Below are 17,858 nucleotides of genomic sequence, written 5' to 3'. Positions count from 1 at the left end.
GAGCACACCTCCCAGCACGGGCAACTGCCACGGCTGTACAGAGGGCAAAGGGAATTTATCCTCATGCTGGTTAGAGGGAGTAATTCACAATGGGACAAAAGATGTGAGCAGGCAAAATATACCTGGTTTTATGCTAGAGGTTCTGGAAGTTTCTTATCCAGAAGCCATGATCTGAAGAGCTTCTAACCCCACACAATCACACTGTTGTTCGTAGTGAAATCAAGTACAGTTTTATTTAATGGGAAAGGATAATCAGAGTCTGAAAGAAAATCCGATTTAAAATATTTAATTTAAATAAACACTGCTGCATGTAAAAAGAGTAGTAGTATAATTACTCCAGTAAGGTACTCTCCTTGCTGGAGGATGGTCTCCCTTGAGAACAGGTGCTTGGGGCCACCCGGGATGGGTGGGTCTACCAACCCCATGACAAGGCATTGGGCACAAAGAAGTGTTTCCCACCATGACAGAGATGCTGAAGGCTTCGGATTTTGCCAAACCACTAAGAAGCAAAAGACAGCGAGCTGTCACCACTATCCACGGCAGTAAAGATGTGCAGGGAAGGGGCAGTGGTTCACTGTACCTGTTGCAGAGGGACTGCTACCAAAATGAATGGTGGCTAAGACCTTAAGGAGCCTATAGCAAAACAATTCAGTGATTTACTTTTACCCATCACGCCAATCATCCTCATTATTAAGTAAACAGAAGGGCTTAATAAAGTTTCCTTTCTAGGCTTAAGAGGCAATTCCTACCAACTAAGAGGTGGGTGGGGACACACCCTTTGCCTTCTCAGCTGCTGAGGGGCTCATCCCACTACCCCCCACCCCCTCTGTAAACTGCCAAGCTCAGCATCAGCCAGCAAATCTTCAGAAAATGTTTCATTTTATTCTGTTTCAGAGTAGCTTTGGTCTGTGCAGTACCCGTTTCCCATTTAAGAACCTCCACTTTAAAACCTGCAATGGAAAAAGGAATCTCTTGGCAGTTTCTTAATTTGAGGAAACTGGCGATATGGCCTTTACAGTGACTACCTGACAAGCCACTGCTTCGTTAACCTGATTCTCTGCTGTGTGCCGTCTCTGCTAAATTTATAAAGTTAAAAATAATCTGAAGATCACAGTAGGAGATGAAAGTCAATCGTGTGCTGAATCCCAGCCCTTAAATATTTCATCTTTTATCCCCAAATAATTGCTGACTTCTGCCCTGGGATTCCAAATTGGGGTTGGAATGTTCCCTTCCCACCCCAGCCCCTGCCTCCCCTCCCCGTGGAATTTTTCTTTAAAGCAGAGCAGACAATGCAAGTCCCAGGCGGGGGGCGGGGGGCATGGCAGCTCTGTACTGTGAAACATGCACACCTCCCTTCCGGGCTCGTGTGAGCTGGGGGGCCTGGGACCACGGTGGGTTTTCTGGACCCTGGCATGAGGAGGAGGGGCAGATCGCTAGATGTCAACACCCCCAGTAATACTGCCCAGGAAGCAAGGGGCCCTTAGTAGCTGGTCTCCCGTCAGTCAACAAGTCCACTTTGCAGGCCTAGCAGCAATGAAGGTGGGCCCAGTGCCTGCTAGATGCAAGAAAGAACTTCCCTCAAAGACCTGGGGGTGGCTGCCAAATCCCAACCACACCCTCTCTGAGTTTGCAGTCCTACTAAGTGGAGCTTGAGGGCAGACAGTCGAGTCTGTCCGGTTATATCAGCAAGGTCACACCAGTGTCCCATGAACCCGTAAAGCGCTTTGGTATATACATATACATTAACAAAAAAACTAAGCAAAGAAATCTAGAAATAAGTGATATTTTTGAGTTGGTAAAATGCTGTTCTGAACATACATTGTCAGGATCTGATACAGTTAACCAAATGCCTCCCTGTTTTCGTTTAATTGCTATACAGTAGAGGTTGCACTTATGCCATCTCTTTCATCTGAGTATTAGAAACGTGTGACATTGTTCCTCTAAATCCTCACAACACCCCTGTGAGGTAGGTGGTATCGGCCCCATTTTGCAGATGGGGAGAACTAGGCACAGAAAGGTTTAAGTGGCTCCTTGTAAGCCTTGTGGCGGCCGCGAGGCCAAACCACCTTCACATTCTCGCTTGGTCAGTGCCCCGCAGGGCTGAACGGAAGGTTTCACGTAGAGACCTAGTCCCGAGTTGAATAAACGTCTCACTTCTTAAAGCATGTCTGTTCGACTCAAAAAGCCAATACTCTCCCCAAACTTGGCTGAATCTCAGCTGGGATCATTTTCTCTATGTAAAACTATTTTTAATCAATTGATTTGTTTGAATTTGTAGTTGTATATGCTGTAACCCCTTTGGAAAAGACAGCCTGAAACAGCATTAGGGATGACAGAATTTTGAGAACAGAACATAGAAAACATACTTAACTGATTTAAATTGAAACACAAACGTATGAGCTATGGTGAAATGAGAATAAAATCCCAAATGAATGGAGAGCAGCATTTCTAAGCTTTTAACAAGCCCTTGCATAGAGCAGGCAGTCAGTAAGCACTTGCTTGATAAAGGGAAAAGGACACATCGTTGACACACCTGTACAATGGTCCCCTCTTGGAGAAGGGGAGGAGGCAAGGTCCCAGGAAAGCCAAAGGGAGGTGACAGTCCCCCTGCTCTGGGGTGCCAGGCTGGTGTGGTGGCAATCACAAAAATGTGCAACACAGGGCCACACCAGCACACTGCCTTAAGGGGTTCTATGCTTACTTGCTGCCAAATAAAAGTTGGAGCTATAAACACTTTCCAAATGAGCTCCCTTGAATTGACACTGTTATTGTTTAAAAAGATATGTAAATACGAGTAAATATATGAAGAGCCAAAGCATCCTAGAAGGAAGTATCTTTAAACTGTGTAGATGGTCATGCATGTTAAGACAGAAATAAAGAGGTTAAAGCTGTGCTGTTGTTTTCTCTGTTAATTCAAAGATCTCAAATGTAATTCTAATGCTGCTAGCACTGATGCCCACACACCCTTTCTGCTGGAAGCATCATGGAAAGCACTGAGTCCCCCTCCCCCGAGGAGCTGCTGATATAACCTAAGGTCACTCCCCTCCACGTGGGTGGTGGGGGCCACCTGGCTCCCCGCCAGGCCGGTTCTGAAGGGGCACTGTGGGATATTGCTGTTGTTTGCTCCTCGTTCATCTTTAATCTACGTCCTACCTTGATTCAGCACGAGAACAAGTGGCTCTGTTGGGCCCTGTGGTCCTAAGGCCTTCTGACCACTCGGTCTTGAGTGACATTGCAGAAGAGCAACTGGTGACAGAAAACGGTTGAGAAAAGTCATCCCGCAGAGTGGCTGCCCGGAGGCCGTCTCTTCCCAGGCCCCGCGGCCCCGCCCGTCATAGCTCCACCTTGACTCCCTTTATGAAAGGCAGGCCCGTGGGCACCCTCTTTTTATACTCCAGGTACTCCTCCCCAAAAAAATGAATGAGTGAGATTTCTTCTTCTTCTGTTCGATCCCGGAAAAATCGCCAAACTGTCAAAGCGTAGCCGACACCGCAGATGGGGTTGCAGAGCATCACCTGAGGAAGGAAGAAGAGAGATGGAGCTGGCTGGGCCAGCGTGGGCCTGGCGCCTCATATTTGCACGCACACCCGCTTCGCTCTCCGACCCCCACGGAGGATTTCCATGCCAAAGGTCCAAGACATTCTCTTGAAGTGCGATGAGGGCCTTGGAGAGCCAGGGTGTCACTAGTCCACCACTGAAGGGGACGAAAAGACACACAGTGAGTTTCACATTACAACTAAAAACTTATCACTGGAGGGTCTGTTTTTGTTTTTTTTAAACATACCCTGTTTTCTGTTGCTTTTATGTAAGATAAGAGAAAAAAAAATTTTAAAGACCATCCTCTTGGATTTCATCACCTGGGACAGGGTGAGAGCAGCTCCTCCTCCCACCCTCCACGTGTGAATCCCCACATGGAGTCCCACCTCCTCAGCTCGGCACTCAGACCCTGCCAAGCAGTGATGCAGCTCACTTCGTCCGGTCCCTGTCCTTCCCCAGACTGGCTTCTCTCTCCCTCTTCCTTTTCCTATATGTGTGTCTCCCCCACACAGCCAAACTTCAAGGCCAAAAGCATGCCCCAGCTCCCTCAGGCCACTTCCCCACTGGCACACACATGCCCAAGGCCTCCTGCACAGAGGAGTTTCAGCCCCAAGGAGGCCACCTGCACCTGGAGAACCGGGAGCACACCTTCAGCTGCTGCTTCTCGACCACTTTCATCAAGTGCTCGCCGGCTTTCAGCAGCGTGCTAAACCCTTCGGAACCACTAAGCCACCGAACCCTACAGCAGCCCTCTGGGGCAGCACTATCACCCCCACCTTACACTGTGCGAAGAAAGGGAGGTCAAGCAGTCAGAGCCAGGACTGGCCCTGGCCAGCTCTCTCACATCTGGGGTATTACAGCCACAGCCCGTTGCTGGGCCTGAATCTAGCTGATACATCATCAACGGCTTTAGAAATGATAAGGGAGAAAACAGTTTTGTACACAGTCGGGCTAAGTACTGTTCCAGGAAAGGCATGGTTTGTTTTCATGCTCACATGTGTGCTGGTCAAAAGTATGAAAAGCTCTATAGGCCTACAGCCCTTCTATATATGGTAAGTACTTATCAGAAGCACATTTTTTATTTTTATTTTTTCACATGGGCAGGCACCAGGAATCGAACCCAGGTCCTCTGGCATGGCAAGCAAGCATTCTTGCCTGCTGAGCCACCGTGGCCCTATGGTAAGTACTTATGACAGGTACATTATTTGACTTTGTTCTCAGGGAAGGTAACGGTGAATGTGGTAGTTTCACTCATTTCAGGATACAAGTTTTAGAAGAAACCCTATGTGGCAACCTGCCCCAGAGAGACCCAAAGGATCACATATCATCAATGGGATGCCTACGGGCCCTGACCTGATTTTCCAAAGCTGGATATGAACCGTCTCTGTTCATGGTCTCTGGTCAAGTCCTTCTAGAACCAAGAGTACAGGTTCAAGAGACAAGTGTCAAGAAAGGAAGGTCCAGGGGCAGCCCAAGTCAGAACAAAGCCAGCTGGCTCACCTTTAAACCCCGATGTGACCTTGGCCTCATTAACGCTCAGTTCTGGTGGAAACCAGCTAAGCCACCACGTGACTGGCAATGGGCTCTCCCTCCCTCAACACCAAAACTCACCCTCTCTGTCCTGAGCCCCCATGGGGCTTCAGAGCCAAGTTAGAGAGGCAGAGAAGAGGGAAGGCAGACAGAGTAACAGCACTTAGAATCACCCAGAGTTTACAACTTAAGGATACCCAGATTTTAGGTACACAGTAAAAAATATTTAGGACTAAACCCATCCCTCAAATTCTTGACTTTTAATTAATTACCACTTGAAATATGTCATGTTAAAACTAAAGGTGACTGAACACTTTGTGAATATACTATAATCCACAGACTTGAACTCTTTAAAATGGTGAATTTTGTAGTATGTGAATTATATCTCGATTTAAAAATGTAAAAAAGAAAGACATCTGGGCTCTTATACCTGGGTTCCAATACTCCAGTAAAACCACCCCACGTAGGAAGGGTGCCGGAACCAAGCGTACACGCCGCTCGTCACGAGGGTGTGAGTGTCTGATTTTTCATTCTGCACGACGTGGTTGAAATTGGAACCAGCTGTAAACATGGCCGCTTTCCTCAGGCACTCTCCGAACACCACCATCAGCAAACCGGTGGCGCTGAGCCACGTGATCTGCTTCAGCTCTGCGGGGGAGAGAAGTTGGGGGCAATCAGAAAGGGAAAAATACTGGACCGCTGAGGCCCGCCCCTCTTCTTGCTCCTTAAAATTGACCTGGGGCGGACAATGGCGGCTTAGAGGCAGAGTTCTTGCCTGCCAAGCCAGAGACCTGGGTTCGATTCCCAGTGCCTGCCCATGAAAAGAAATAAATTAACCTGTTTGTCCAAAGACAGAAACACGAGAAAGCAAGCTGGCGGGCAGTCAGCATTTCTCATCACATTAATGTAAGCAAAACACACTGCCCCAAAAGTTGTGCTTTTTGCCGACTTGCTTTAAAGTTCCAACAGGCCGGAAAGAGTGCTGCAGTAAAGAAGCCCCCCTCCGTGATGAGCACTCAGATACGTATCCCTACACCCCCACATCATGCTCTTGTCCTTCACGTAAGGATTACAGGTAATCCTAAATGAAGCAGAGAGAGGTCCAGGGTTTTTAGGCCCCAGCCTGTACTGAATCCTAGGAGCCTCACACACTGATTTCAGTTATGGTAGGAAGTTCAATTTCAGAGTAGGTTCCAGGTGCAGAGGTTTTTGCTGATAAACGCTTCACATGAAATCTCTCAAGTCACAGAAAATGAATCTATCCAAACCTCTTCTAACTGTAAAACTAGGAGTCTAGCTGCCAAGGACTGAGGATTCATATTAGATGGTGCACTATAGTATGCAAGGTTCAAAGCCAAAGGTCACTACTTCCTCAATCTAAAATCCAGAAGCAGATTTCACAAACGGAGCTCCTCCTTTATAAACAGCTTATGAGGACAGACGCCTGGGGTAAAACCACTTCCTTCCAAAAGGGAACAGTAGGGCATACTAACCTGGCCAAAAGATATTTTCAAGTGTGAACTCAATCCAAGAAGAAAGGGCAGCCACAGTATACTCCAAACTGTGATTCAGGAGAAAGGAGTCCAAGGACAGACTCTTGGGGTTATTGACTGCTGTCACTAAGTATTCGGAATAGTGGAATAATGACAGGGAGCACATGTACCTATTTAAAAACAAAAAGAAAGCAGTAAACAGCACAAGAGAATCCTAGAGCCATCAGTGAAGTTACAGAGCTGGGTCTGCTGATTTGTTCTTGCATTCTACAATGAAAACCTGTTGTCACCTGCCTGAGAGTACACACTGGATGCCCAGGTGTAGCATTCCTCCCTCAGGTTTGCAAACAGTGGGTTTTAAAGGGACTACAGTTCTGAATGTCATATGCAAAAGAAAAACCAAAAAAACTTGGTTTGGGAAAGTTTTACAGACCCTTTAGTCATTCTGAAATGACCCCAATACATGATAAAACATGAAAGTGGGAAATATTAAAATAAAGTAGCAATGTATGTCAGATACAGAAGTTCAACAGAACTGAAATAATTTCAGCAAAGAAGGATTAGATGGCTCAGGGAACGGATAATAGGAGATAAAGTTTTTACCTTGCAGCCACTGGTTCATATCCAGGTCAGGGACTAGAAGGCTCAAGGGATTGAAATCATAGTGTAGGGAAAAATCTTACACTGGCCGTGGGGGTGCACTAGATGTGACCTAATAGAAATTAGAGATGGAAAAGGCCTGTGAAGACAAGCTGGACTCTTTCCCTTCCCCATCACCGAGGATCTCAACTCTGTTTGGGGATGCACAATAGCTGTGATGAGGCACCTGTGGGGAGTTATGGGCAGAATTCTAGATGGAGATTGGACACCTCATTGCTATAGAACTCTAAACAGAATTATTACTGGGGGTCCTCTGACCCATCCACCCTCTCCCTAAAACCATTAATCCCAAGTACTTCTTACCAGCCAAAGTGATTCCAGGAAGACTGGCTAAGACTTAGCAGCACTCCACAGCCAAAGACGAAGCCAAGGAAACAAGCTCGAATTGCTATCTGAAATGGACCCAAAGGAGCTCAGTTGCCGGCCATTCTGGAGCACAAATCCAGGCTGCTGAGCTTCCTGAGTGGAACAGGATGCCCGGTGGCTTTGTGGGAAGGTCAGGGGGTGAAGCCAGGCTGCCTGGGTTTAAAGCCAGTGTCCACCCTCGTTGGCTGTGCCGCCTTGGGCAGGTTACTTGACCTCTCTGGATCTCGGTTTCCCATCCCAAAGCAGGGAACAATAAGAATACCAACTCTTAGGACAGCTTTGAGGATTACCCACGCAAAACCCTCTAGAGCAAAACATAAGTTTCAGCTGCCACTGTTATGACTGCTATTACTGACTCAGGGCCGTGGGAAAATAAAGCTGATAAATTGGCAAGATTTCCCCAAGTCCAGGCAGCGCTGTGGGACTGCGTGCCCTGGCCCCTCCATCTAACCGCGGGGCCCCTGACCTCGGGCCCGCAGCGGGTAGGACTCCACACCTTGAATTACATAAAGAACTCGTGGGCTCCTGCTCCCCACCCCACGCGCATCTGCCGCAACTGCTGAACAGCACCAACGGCAATTAAACACCCACTCCTCCGGATGGAGTGCCCCACGCCCCGGAGCCTGGCGAGGCGGGGTCTTCCGTCCGATCTCAACTTGTGGTTGAAAACCACGCCCGTGGGCGGCGTCCCCGGTCTGCGGACCCCACACCCGGTCCAAGCCTGATCCTAGGGGAGGAAGGAGCCGGACTCACCCCCACCCCGCAGGACCCACCCGCAGCCCCGGCCCCGGCCGGACCGACCTGGTAGCGCGGCGGCCGGTAGAGCAGCAGCAGCAGCGCGTTGAGCCCGGCCACGTAGAGCGCCAGCCCGGTGCGGCCCTGCAGGCCCGCGCGCGTGAGCAGCGGCAGCGCGAGCACCGAGGCCCCCAGCAGGAAGGTGGCGAGGCTGAGGCGCGCCTCGGAGCCCGGTGGAGCCCGCGCCGCGCAGCCCGCCATGGCGCAGGCCGTCTCAGCAGCGTGCGGCGGCTGTAGCCCGGGGAAACCCGCCGGCCGCGCCTGCGCACCGCGCCGCCGAAGCCGTCCGAGGAAGGGCAGCCTGCCCGGAGCCGCGAGCCGGCCACGAGTTCTCGCGATAACGCAGCCTCGCGGGGTTGGCGGCCGGCATTTGGCGGGAGCGCCCCGTCCCGCCCCGTCCGTCCCCACCCCTCGGGGTGCTGGGGGACGCCGAGAGCCGCCGCGGCGCGGGGCCCCAGGAGGCGCCACGGGCTTCAGCCGGAAGCTTACCCCAAAACTCAAGAACGTTTCGGTCTGAAGAAATCATTTGAAATCGGAGATGACCCCAATCTCCACCCCCCGCCCGGCCCCGCGTGCTGCCCCAGCGAGGCCCTTACGTGCGCAGGCGCGAGCGGAGGCCATCGCCCCCACTGCCGCCCCACACCCCCGTTTCGGGGTCCGCGGACTGGAATCTCGGGGCCCCCTGACCCTCAGCCGGGCCTCCAGAGACCCCCCGAATCTCAGGGCTGCGCGGGGCGCTGGGACCCACATACCCACCGCAGGGGCTTCCACGCACTGGGACGAGCCACCGTTCACGTTCGTGTTGGGGAGGAATGTTGACTGGTGGTGAGAGATGTTTTTTTTAAAGCAGAATGCGAGCATTTACATGCAGTCCTGAAATAAAAGCAGATATGTGTGCCTGGAAAAAACGATTGCAATAGATTAAGCCAAATTTAGCAGTTATCCTTAGATGGTAGAACTTTGGGTGACTGTCATTGTCTCTATATAAATCTTTTCCATATGCCTACAATGCATGTGTGTCACTTTTAGATTCAAAATTGTCCTTCACTCTTCTTACGGGGTAAATTTTCCACCTGGGTTGCTCACAGAGCAGTGAAAAGCAAGTAAGCCAGTGCAAGAATAAACCGCGGTGGGGTGGGAGGGGAGCAGGGGCAGAGTGAGGGTGGAGAGGACAGAACGACCCTCGGGAGCACGGGAGGGAGGAGGCTGCTGGAAACCAGGCCTTGGGGCGCTCTGGGACAAGCTGCCACCGGCCTGCTGCTCAAAATGAGAGCAAGGCCATCAACCCGGAGGGAGGGGACCACATTTGCAAAGATACAGGCAGGAGGGAGCAAGCCTGAGGCTGGATAGGGGACAGGTCCTGGGGGAGGCTGGAGTCCAGGCATGGTGGCTGAGAGCCCCACCCAGCCAAGTTCGCGTCAGGCCCCCACTCTTCTGTCCCTGCAGGACCTGGTAGGCGCGGGGGAAAGGTGGAGAGCTGGGCTGGAACCACAGCTTTGTGACCTTGTTTCTTTGGTGATAGGCTGAATCGTGCCCCCCAGAAGACACATTCAAGTCCTAACTTCCAGTCTTTGCAAATACGACCTTATTTGAAACTGGGTCTTCGGAGATGTAATTAGAGACCAAACTGGAGTAGGGTGGGCCCTTAACCCAGTATGACTGGTATCCTTGTAAGAATAGAGAGAGGGAGAGAGAGAAGACGGGCTGTGACAAACATGGAACCCCAAGGATTGCCAGCAAATCAGCAGAAGCCAAAGAGAGAGGCATGGCATGGATTTTTTCCTAGAGGAACACGGCCCAGCGACATCTTGATTTCAACTTCCAGCCACCAGGACTGAGAACACATTTGTGTCGCTTTAAGCACCCCACAGTTTATGACATTATGTTAAGGCAGCCCCAGCAAACTAAGACACTTGGGAGAATCATTCTATGAGCCTGGGTTTCCTGTACAACGGGAATGCTGATTTCACACTCATGCACTGGTACACTTCCTCTAGAACCTAGAACCAGGTTTAGATGGTACCCACTTTGCTAAATGGGTTAGTGGGATTGAAAGGAAGTTTCATGTTTTAAAATCCAAAGTTGCCCGGGTGTAGTGCCACATGAGAAGGAGGCCTGGACTTGACAGGGGACTGAGAATCGGACCTCCTGCCCCCCAGCCTCTCCCCGACTCCTCCAGACACAGGGCGTCCCCCATGGTGCCAGGATGCCCCGGGGCCGCTAGAGGGCACTCACGGTGCCCATTCCCAGGTCAGCCTTTCCCGGGTGGGAAAGCCCGATGGAGGCACAGGGCTCCTCTCAAGTCAAGAGACGGAATCACATGTAACCCAGACTGAAACTAACCAGAGCAACATTCTCCTCTGCCCCCCACCCCCATACCCTACATCTTCTCAGCCCCACTGGGGACAAGGAAGAAGGACAGGTGAGGTGATTCCCTCCCAGGTGGGGCCAGACTCCAGGGAAGAGGGATTCTGGGGAGTCGCTGGAGTTGCTGAGTCTTTCATGGTCCGGGGCCTACCCTTTCCATCTGTGCGCACAGACATACACTCAGAGGCACACGGACAGACCGTCACTTACATGGGGACACAAACAGAAACACATATATACAGACCCTGACAGACGTGCTTTCGCAATCGGAGCAAACAAACGCAATGTGCACCCAGCTCTTGGGTGGAGCATGCAAAGTGCAGGAGCGCCCCTCCCTGGCCTTCAAGTTGACAAACCTACGAAAATAAAGATGATGCAGCCCTGGGGATCCCCGGCATGCCTTTACTTGTAAATAAGCATTTGAATGTGTTTTGTTCTAGAAACTGCAAGGCAAGCACAAAAGGGCCTCTTTCTCATGCAGGAAGCTCCCTTTGCAGCTTTTCCCCCACCCACCCACCCCGCCCCCACCCCCACCCCCACCCCCACCCCCACCCCCATGCTGCTGCCCGCCTACTGGCTGAGATGACTTTCCTTCTGGGACCAAGTAGGGAATCCCTCCTGTCTTAAAAAGTCCTAAAATCACCATGAAATTTCCAGGTTAATCTGCAGGCTGAGATTAGAGGAGCCTTCTTTTTTGAAACCGGTTGCTTTCCACTGAGCGGGAGAGAATGGCAAGCCCAGAGCATGAGAATGCAGATGCAAGGAGATTTTTCTCCTCTCAGTGTGACCCATGCACCCCAACCCACACCAGCATCCCACGATGAAAAGTTTCTCCTGGTACTTCACAGGCCTCTGTCTCCACCAGTTTCCACGTGGAGCCCAGGTGGGCAGCCGGGAGGCACCTGTCCCGTGTCGCCGCAGCTCCCCTATGGGAACCCTGTCCCTCCTAAGGTTTTCTTCCCCTCCTCTGGCCATTCCAGGGCTGGAGGCAGGAAAGCTGCCTCTCTCTGGTCTGGAAGCAAGTAAATGGTGTGTAATTTATGACCACATCAGCCCGAAGAGCATAAGTCATAGGTGCACAAAGGGGCCGGGTAAATATTTAAAGATTAGAGCCAGCTGGGGAGAGGCACAAAAGCCTGGGACAATGGGGGTCTCCCTGAATCCCCTCTCCCCGAGCTGGGCCAGCCCGGTTCAGCGCTGATGCACTCACAGAGTCCTGGCCTTTGTCCCCTGAAGGGCCCTCGAATGCTGGGCTATTCGTTGGCCCCAACACAGCTAAAGAGAGTTAAACAATCACAGCCTCTCCAGCTCCATCTAGAGACAATCGGTGGAGTCATTTCAGTGCCTTTGCGGTGCCCAGATAGTTAATTACATGGAGCAATCACTTCATTCCACTTTGAAATGCATCTGGGGGAGGGGAGGAGGTGGCACCCATTTTGCCGTCTTGTCCCAGGCACCTGCAGGGCTGACCAGTGAGCATTAGTTTAATCCTTGGGGGCTGCAAAAAGCCCCCACCTGCCTCTCAGGGCAGAGCCTCAGGGCCAGGACAGTGCTATGGGCTAGGATGGTGGTGGGACCTCTCCTGGAGTCTTGTACTGTAAGGCCCCTCCCCATCTCCCTTCCAGATCCGACATGTTCTGCAACGTTCTTTCCTTGCCAAAGCCAAGAGGTGGGGGGTTTGGGGGGTGAGGAGGGGTGTGAGGGGACCACACAGGTCACTTTTCATCTTAAATTCCCCAAATGAGGATTGAGGATCCCTGAGCAGGCCTGGAGGCGGGACAGCCCTCAGGGGTTAGGAAAGGACATTTTTCTGAATGAGCAGAGGGCCACCTGCGCCTCCCCAGTGCCCCACCTGAATGAGTGCTCCTTTCCAGGCCACTCTGGGGGCCCCAGCTGCTAAAGATGGACCAGGAGCTGTGGCCTACATCAGGCCTGCTTCAAAGCTGGTCCTGCCCTTGCCGGAGCCAACAGAGCACTGTCTCCTGTTCGCTCTCAGAGGACTGGGTGAACCCGCTACCCCCACCCTTGAAAGAAGGTCCCTGCGGCTGTGCACCCTGGGGGAGCCTGCTCCTGCCTGAGGGTGTGTTCGGGTGCCAAATGGCAGGACATGCAAACAGAGTGGGGAAGACCCAGTTCCAGTCTCAGGAAAGGGGCTGGGTAAGAGATGTATCTACTGGCTGTCCAGTGCAAAGATGTGACTTGAGCTGGTGGGGAAAGTGGCAGCTCTGAGCCCAAGTGGGGGAGAGGAGGGTGCGGTGAGTTGGGGCGGAACTTCTCTCCGAGCCTGGGAGTGGATGGGAATGGGAATCGCAAGCCGATCCTTTCCGGCCTGGAGCGCTGCCTGGCCCTGAGACTGAAAGGAGCCTCGTCCGGCTTGAGGGAGGAGAGGAGCAAGGGGCTGAGAGGGAGCCCTAACCCGGGACGGGAGGCCGTGAAGGTGGGGTCAGCCCAGACGGGGGAGACCTCCGGACCTGCCACAGGGGAGGGGGCGCAGCGGGCAGTGCGAGGGGTGGGGGTGGGGGCGGAGGCGGGCTGCGGAAGCAGAGGACCGTTCAATGGGCTGGGGCGGGGCGTGACGGCTGCGAATCCCGTCCCGGCCGCCGCCACTCCGCCTCGCCTCCCGCAGCCAAAGCAGAACATTGCGAATTAGCGCGTTTTGCGGTCAATTTTCCACTGCTTAAGAGACATTGCGCCACCCACGTGAGCGGCCCCACCCAGCACGGCGAGGATCCCAGGGCTTGCCTTCGGGAGGGGTGGGGTGGTCCCGGGAGCGGCGGGTGCAGAGGCGGAGGGGCCCGCGGGCCCCTTTATGGCTGCCCTAAGTCTGGCGAGGGGGCGGGCCCTGCGCCCCCGCTGTGGCGGCGAGAGCAGCGCCCCAGGGCCATTGGTTCGCTGACGTGCGCGAGTTGAAAGGCGCGGGCGGCGGTTTATGGGGAGGGAATCGTAATTAGGGGACAAATTGCCCCATTGCCCGCGCGGCTGGCGCGTCGAGTAGGGGCGGGCCGTCCCCAGCGAGGCGAGGCGCGCGCCCCGGCCTCGGTGCAGATGTGCGGCAGCTGGAAGCCCGCGCGCCGCGGGGCGCCGGGAGTTTGGGCCGAGGGGGCGGCGCGGCCGGGGCCCTGGGGGGGCGGGCACAATGCCCTTAACACTCGGCTGCCCCCTTTGTGGCCGGCCGCGCCGCCCGCCCGCCCCGCGGAGCCTTTGTAACGCGCCGCCGCCGCCGCCCCAAGCCCGGAGCGAGCCGCGCGGAGGCCGCCCGGGCCCCGCCGGCCCCAGCGCTTCAAAGCTGCCCGGCGCGTGCCAGGGCAGCCCGGCCTCAGCCCCGCCGCCTGGGCCCAGCCCGGCCCGACCCGGATGTGGCCCGCGGGTGCTCGGCCCGGGACGGGAGAGCGCCCGGGAGCCACTGCGGCCGCAGCCGCGGCCTGAAAAGAGGAGGGCGGGCCGCGATTCTCCACGCTGCGAGGGCCTGGGAACGCTGCGGCCCGGGCGGGGTCGGTCAGTAACCCGGCGGAGCTGGGGCCAGGTTGAGGTGCCCGGGACCTAGCCGCCTCCCTCCCCAGGCCCAGGAGAGGCCAATTTAGCCTACTCCTCTGCCGCAGAGCTGTCCATGCAACTTCCCCTTCGCCCTCGCAAGCAGCCTTGGGGGCTGCGTTGTTCGGACCCTATTTTACAAACCCAGATACTAAGGCCGTGAGAACCCAGTAAAGGGAGGTGTGTAGGTTGCAGCCAGGCACACCCTGGGGCGTCAGCCTTTGCCTCAGTCACAGTTACTGGAGTCCAGCCCCCTGGGGATTGTCTGGGGTTCGAGGTGGACCCCAATCCACCTGGACCCACCTAGGGCCAAATCAAACGGATCCCAGGCACCTCCATACTGGGCTTCCCCTTTCCCCAAGTTCAACCTTGAATCACAGAAAGGGGTGCTGTGTCTCCACCGGACTGGACCGCCCAAAATGCAAACTCTCCCAGTATGACTGGTAGGCTCTTCTGGTGGAGACACAGAGAGGTCCCTGGGAGTGGACTTCAGCCTGAGCTGCCCAGCCTGGGCCTGGGGCTGGAGGACAGGGTGCAGGCCCACACGCTGGCCCCCAGCCTGCCACTGCCAACATTACCCCCCCCCCCCCCCCGCTTGGAAGGGTCCTGGATTGAGCCCTAATGGGGCTGGAAGACCCCTTGCTCAAGCTGCAGGCTGGCTAGGGGACACTCCGTAGCCTAAGGCCCGGAGCAAGGAGGAGACCTGCTGTGGCCCCGAGGGCGGGCTGCACGCTTTAATGAGACACATGTCTCTGCGTGGCCCCCACAGGCCCAGCCTGCATCAGGCTTTGAGCAGTCATAGGCAGAAAATCGCTGCATTGTCCCGACATTAGGGCAACTAATGCAGCGTCGCAGGCACAACCCCGAGCGTGAAGTGCACAGAAAGGCCTGGCTGGCGGGCACCTCCCAGCCTTGGCATCTTCATCAGCCTCACAGAGGCCCTAAGCTCTGTCACTGTCATTAGTGTAGCCCAGGCCGTGGGGCCCAAGGACCACCCCTAGCAGGCGCCCCCCCCCCTGCCACTGGCCCCTGGGAGACACCAATATCACAGATCCGGAAAGGTTGGTGAGGCCCAGACACCAGGGGGCTCAGACGGGACATGGTGTGTGTGGGGTAGGGACAGGAGAGAGGATTCCAGATTTGGAAAGTGGTGGCTGAGTTGAAAGAGGAAGGAGAGACAAAGAAAGTGGGGAAAGGGGTCCACTGGAAGAAAAAAGGGGTCTGAGATGTGAGGCCGAAGCCTTGGGTGGGGGGAGGGGCTGGATGAGCGGAGTGTGGGCCTCCCTGTTCATCCCCTTTCTGTCCCCTCCCCCTTGGGGTTCCTCGAGTCAGGAGCGCCTCATTGACATGTAAACGAGAGGCCCCTATAAAGGCCACGGTGCCTACTGCCAGCCCAGACTGACAACATGGGCACCGAGCCCGCAACCAGTGGCAGTCCCGGAGGCGCCGCTGGCAGCTTCCGCAAGGTCTGGGGTTCTGTAGGGGTGCGGGGAGCCTGCTGGAGGGCCAGGTCTGCATGGGGGCAGAGGGCGGGAGGAGTTGGCCCTGCATTTTAACCAGCTGCTGTCTGCAGATCTCCAAGCCGCTCATGGAGAAGAAGCGACGTGCACGCATCAACGTGTCTCTGGAGCAGCTCAAGTTGCTGTTGGAGAAGCACTATTCACACCAGGTGAGACCTGGGGGCGCAGGGTGTGAAGCGTGACTCCCACTCCCCAACTTACTCCTTCCACCCCAGACTGTAGGGCTAAGAGCCTTTTCTATGGACCCACAGATCCGGAAACGCAAGTTGGAGAAGGCAGACATCCTGGAGCTGAGCGTCAAATACATGAGAAACCTTCAGAACTCCGTGCAAGGTAGAGGAGGAGGCCCGCCTGGAGGGGGTGGGACCCTGGGAGCTAAAGGGGGTGGCGGCGGGGAGGCTTGTGGGGTCCGAGCCATGGATAGGACTGGGTCAGATAAAGGAGGGATGAGTGGATAGAAAAGGTTGGGGCAGGTGGGCGGCTGAATGAGGAGGGGCCCCAGCGAGCTGGAGGGGAAAGCAGGACTGTTAGCAGAGGAGGTGTGGGCCCCAGGGGAGGCATTTGGGTCGGCCCCTCTTCCTTCTTCTCCTCTTCTCTTTCCCTCCCTATTTCTCCCCTCCCATTCTCTTTCCCTCCGTTCCCCTCCCCCTCTCCTCTCCTTCCCCCTCTCTTATTGTCCCCTCTCCTCCTCTTGGCTCTCCTCCCCTCCACATTTCTCACGTGCGTTCCCCTCCCTTCCCAGGGCTCTGGCAGGTACCCAGCGGCGCCAGGTACCCGTCCGGTTTCCGCGGCTGCCTTCCAGTCAGGAGCCAGCTCCCGAGGCGCGGCGAGGAGGAGAGCGGTGGCGGGCTGCGCTGCCCCCAGGCACCGGAGCGCGCGGGTGGCAGCACCACGGACAGCGCCGGCGTCCGCTCGGAGTCGCCCGCACCGCGAGGCTCCTGCGCCCCTGCGGTCTGGACCGCTGCTCCGGCTCTCGGCGTCGGCGCCCCGCGGTCCCCGCCACCTCGGCTGCTGCTCCCCGACGGTCCCCCTGGTCCGTCCCCCGGTGTCCCGGTGCCGCAGCCGGCGTCGTGCTGCCGCGCGGAGGGCCCCGAGTCGGGGCTGCGCGTGTGGCGGCCCTGGTGAGGTCCGAGCGGGCGGAGCGCCCATCGGGTCTGGGAACACAGAGGTGGCCGTGGGCACACCCGTGGTGATGCACCCGCCAAGCCGGGGAAACACACGGAGCCGCGCGCAGCCCGGTGGGAGAGTCTAGGCATAACCCGTCCCCGCCCCCTCCCCCGGAGCCTCTCTCTCTGCCCCCACCCTCTGGGGGGCGGGCAGGAGGGGGTGTCCCGGGCTGCGCCCCTTTCCCAGGGACCGCGGACGAGAGCCCCCCCCCCCAGCCCCGCCCGAGGCTGCGCGCGGTGGGAAGGTCGTGGTCGGCAGTGGCGCAGAGCGGACCCCTCGCAGCGAGGAGAATCGCTGCCCCGCCCCGGCCCATTCAGCCCGCCACTGGCCGCCGGTTCCCACCGGCACAAAGCGCGCTGGGCCCCGCCCCGCGGGCGAGGGGCCCCCATCCCACCCCTACCCGGGGACCCCCTTGGCTGCCACCAACCTCCACCTCCTCAGCACGCGGCCGGGTCCGCCCCCAAGGGACCCGACCTCCAAGACCCGCCCCCTCAGAGCGGCCTCCCCCGCAGCTGTAGCGCCCGCCCCCCGCCGCCCCCTTCTCCTTGTTCCTAGGAGGGACCTGGAGCTCCGCTGCGCCAGCCCCAGGGCAAAAGAGCGAACAGGGGCGCCTCGTGGAAGCGAGGCCTCTTCCCGTCCAACAAAGACCCCCGCCCCGCAATCCCGGCTCCGGGCCTCTCGGACTCCGCCCCGCAGAGCTCCTGCCTTAGGACCCTCGGCGCCTCCGTTTCTTCCTCCGCATGGGCTCGACCTTCGGTGGTGGCTTCTTCCTCGGCGCCTGTATCCCGGCGACAGGGCCCTGGAGGGGCAACCTCGGTGGGACCTGGGGGGCAAGGGCCGAGCTCAGGATGGGATCCCCGCCCGTCTTCCCAATCGTTATTCGGAATAAAGA

General features: G+C 56.0%; 2 protein-coding genes across 3 annotated transcripts; one reads left to right on the top strand and one right to left on the bottom strand.

Annotated features, from left to right (window-relative positions):
- Window positions 1–197: 197 nt before the first annotated feature.
- Window positions 198–8,603, bottom strand: ICMT (isoprenylcysteine carboxyl methyltransferase). Of its 2 annotated transcripts, XM_077151488.1 has the most exons (6): window positions 8,388–8,603; window positions 7,524–7,612; window positions 6,561–6,730; window positions 5,498–5,715; window positions 3,345–3,515; window positions 198–3,246 (listed from the first exon to the last, which is right to left on the bottom strand). In XM_077151488.1, the coding sequence occupies exons 1-6, from the start codon at window positions 8,580–8,582 to the stop codon at window positions 3,199–3,201; spliced, it is 891 nt and encodes a 296-aa protein (XP_077007603.1). In that variant the 5' UTR covers window positions 8,583–8,603; the 3' UTR covers window positions 198–3,198. The 2 variants fall into 2 exon arrangements, with proteins under 2 accessions (XP_077007603.1, XP_077007604.1); XM_077151489.1 differs by having other exon boundaries at window positions 198–3,515; window positions 8,388–8,599.
- A 4,490-nt stretch (window positions 8,604–13,093) lies between these two features.
- HES3 (hes family bHLH transcription factor 3) lies at window positions 13,094–16,924 on the top strand. Its single transcript, XM_077138155.1, has 4 exons — window positions 13,094–13,185; window positions 15,853–15,948; window positions 16,051–16,132; window positions 16,542–16,924. The coding sequence occupies exons 2-4, from the start codon at window positions 15,868–15,870 to the stop codon at window positions 16,922–16,924; spliced, it is 546 nt and encodes a 181-aa protein (XP_076994270.1). The 5' UTR covers window positions 13,094–13,185; window positions 15,853–15,867.
- Window positions 16,925–17,858: the final 934 nt, after the last annotated feature.

The sequence above is a fragment of the Tamandua tetradactyla genome, chromosome 2 (genome assembly GCF_023851605.1).
Source record: "Tamandua tetradactyla isolate mTamTet1 chromosome 2, mTamTet1.pri, whole genome shotgun sequence".
Taxonomy (NCBI): Eukaryota; Metazoa; Chordata; class Mammalia; order Pilosa; family Myrmecophagidae; genus Tamandua; species Tamandua tetradactyla.
Note: the sequence above shows the minus strand (reverse complement) of the source record. Positions and strands in the feature narration are given on the sequence as shown.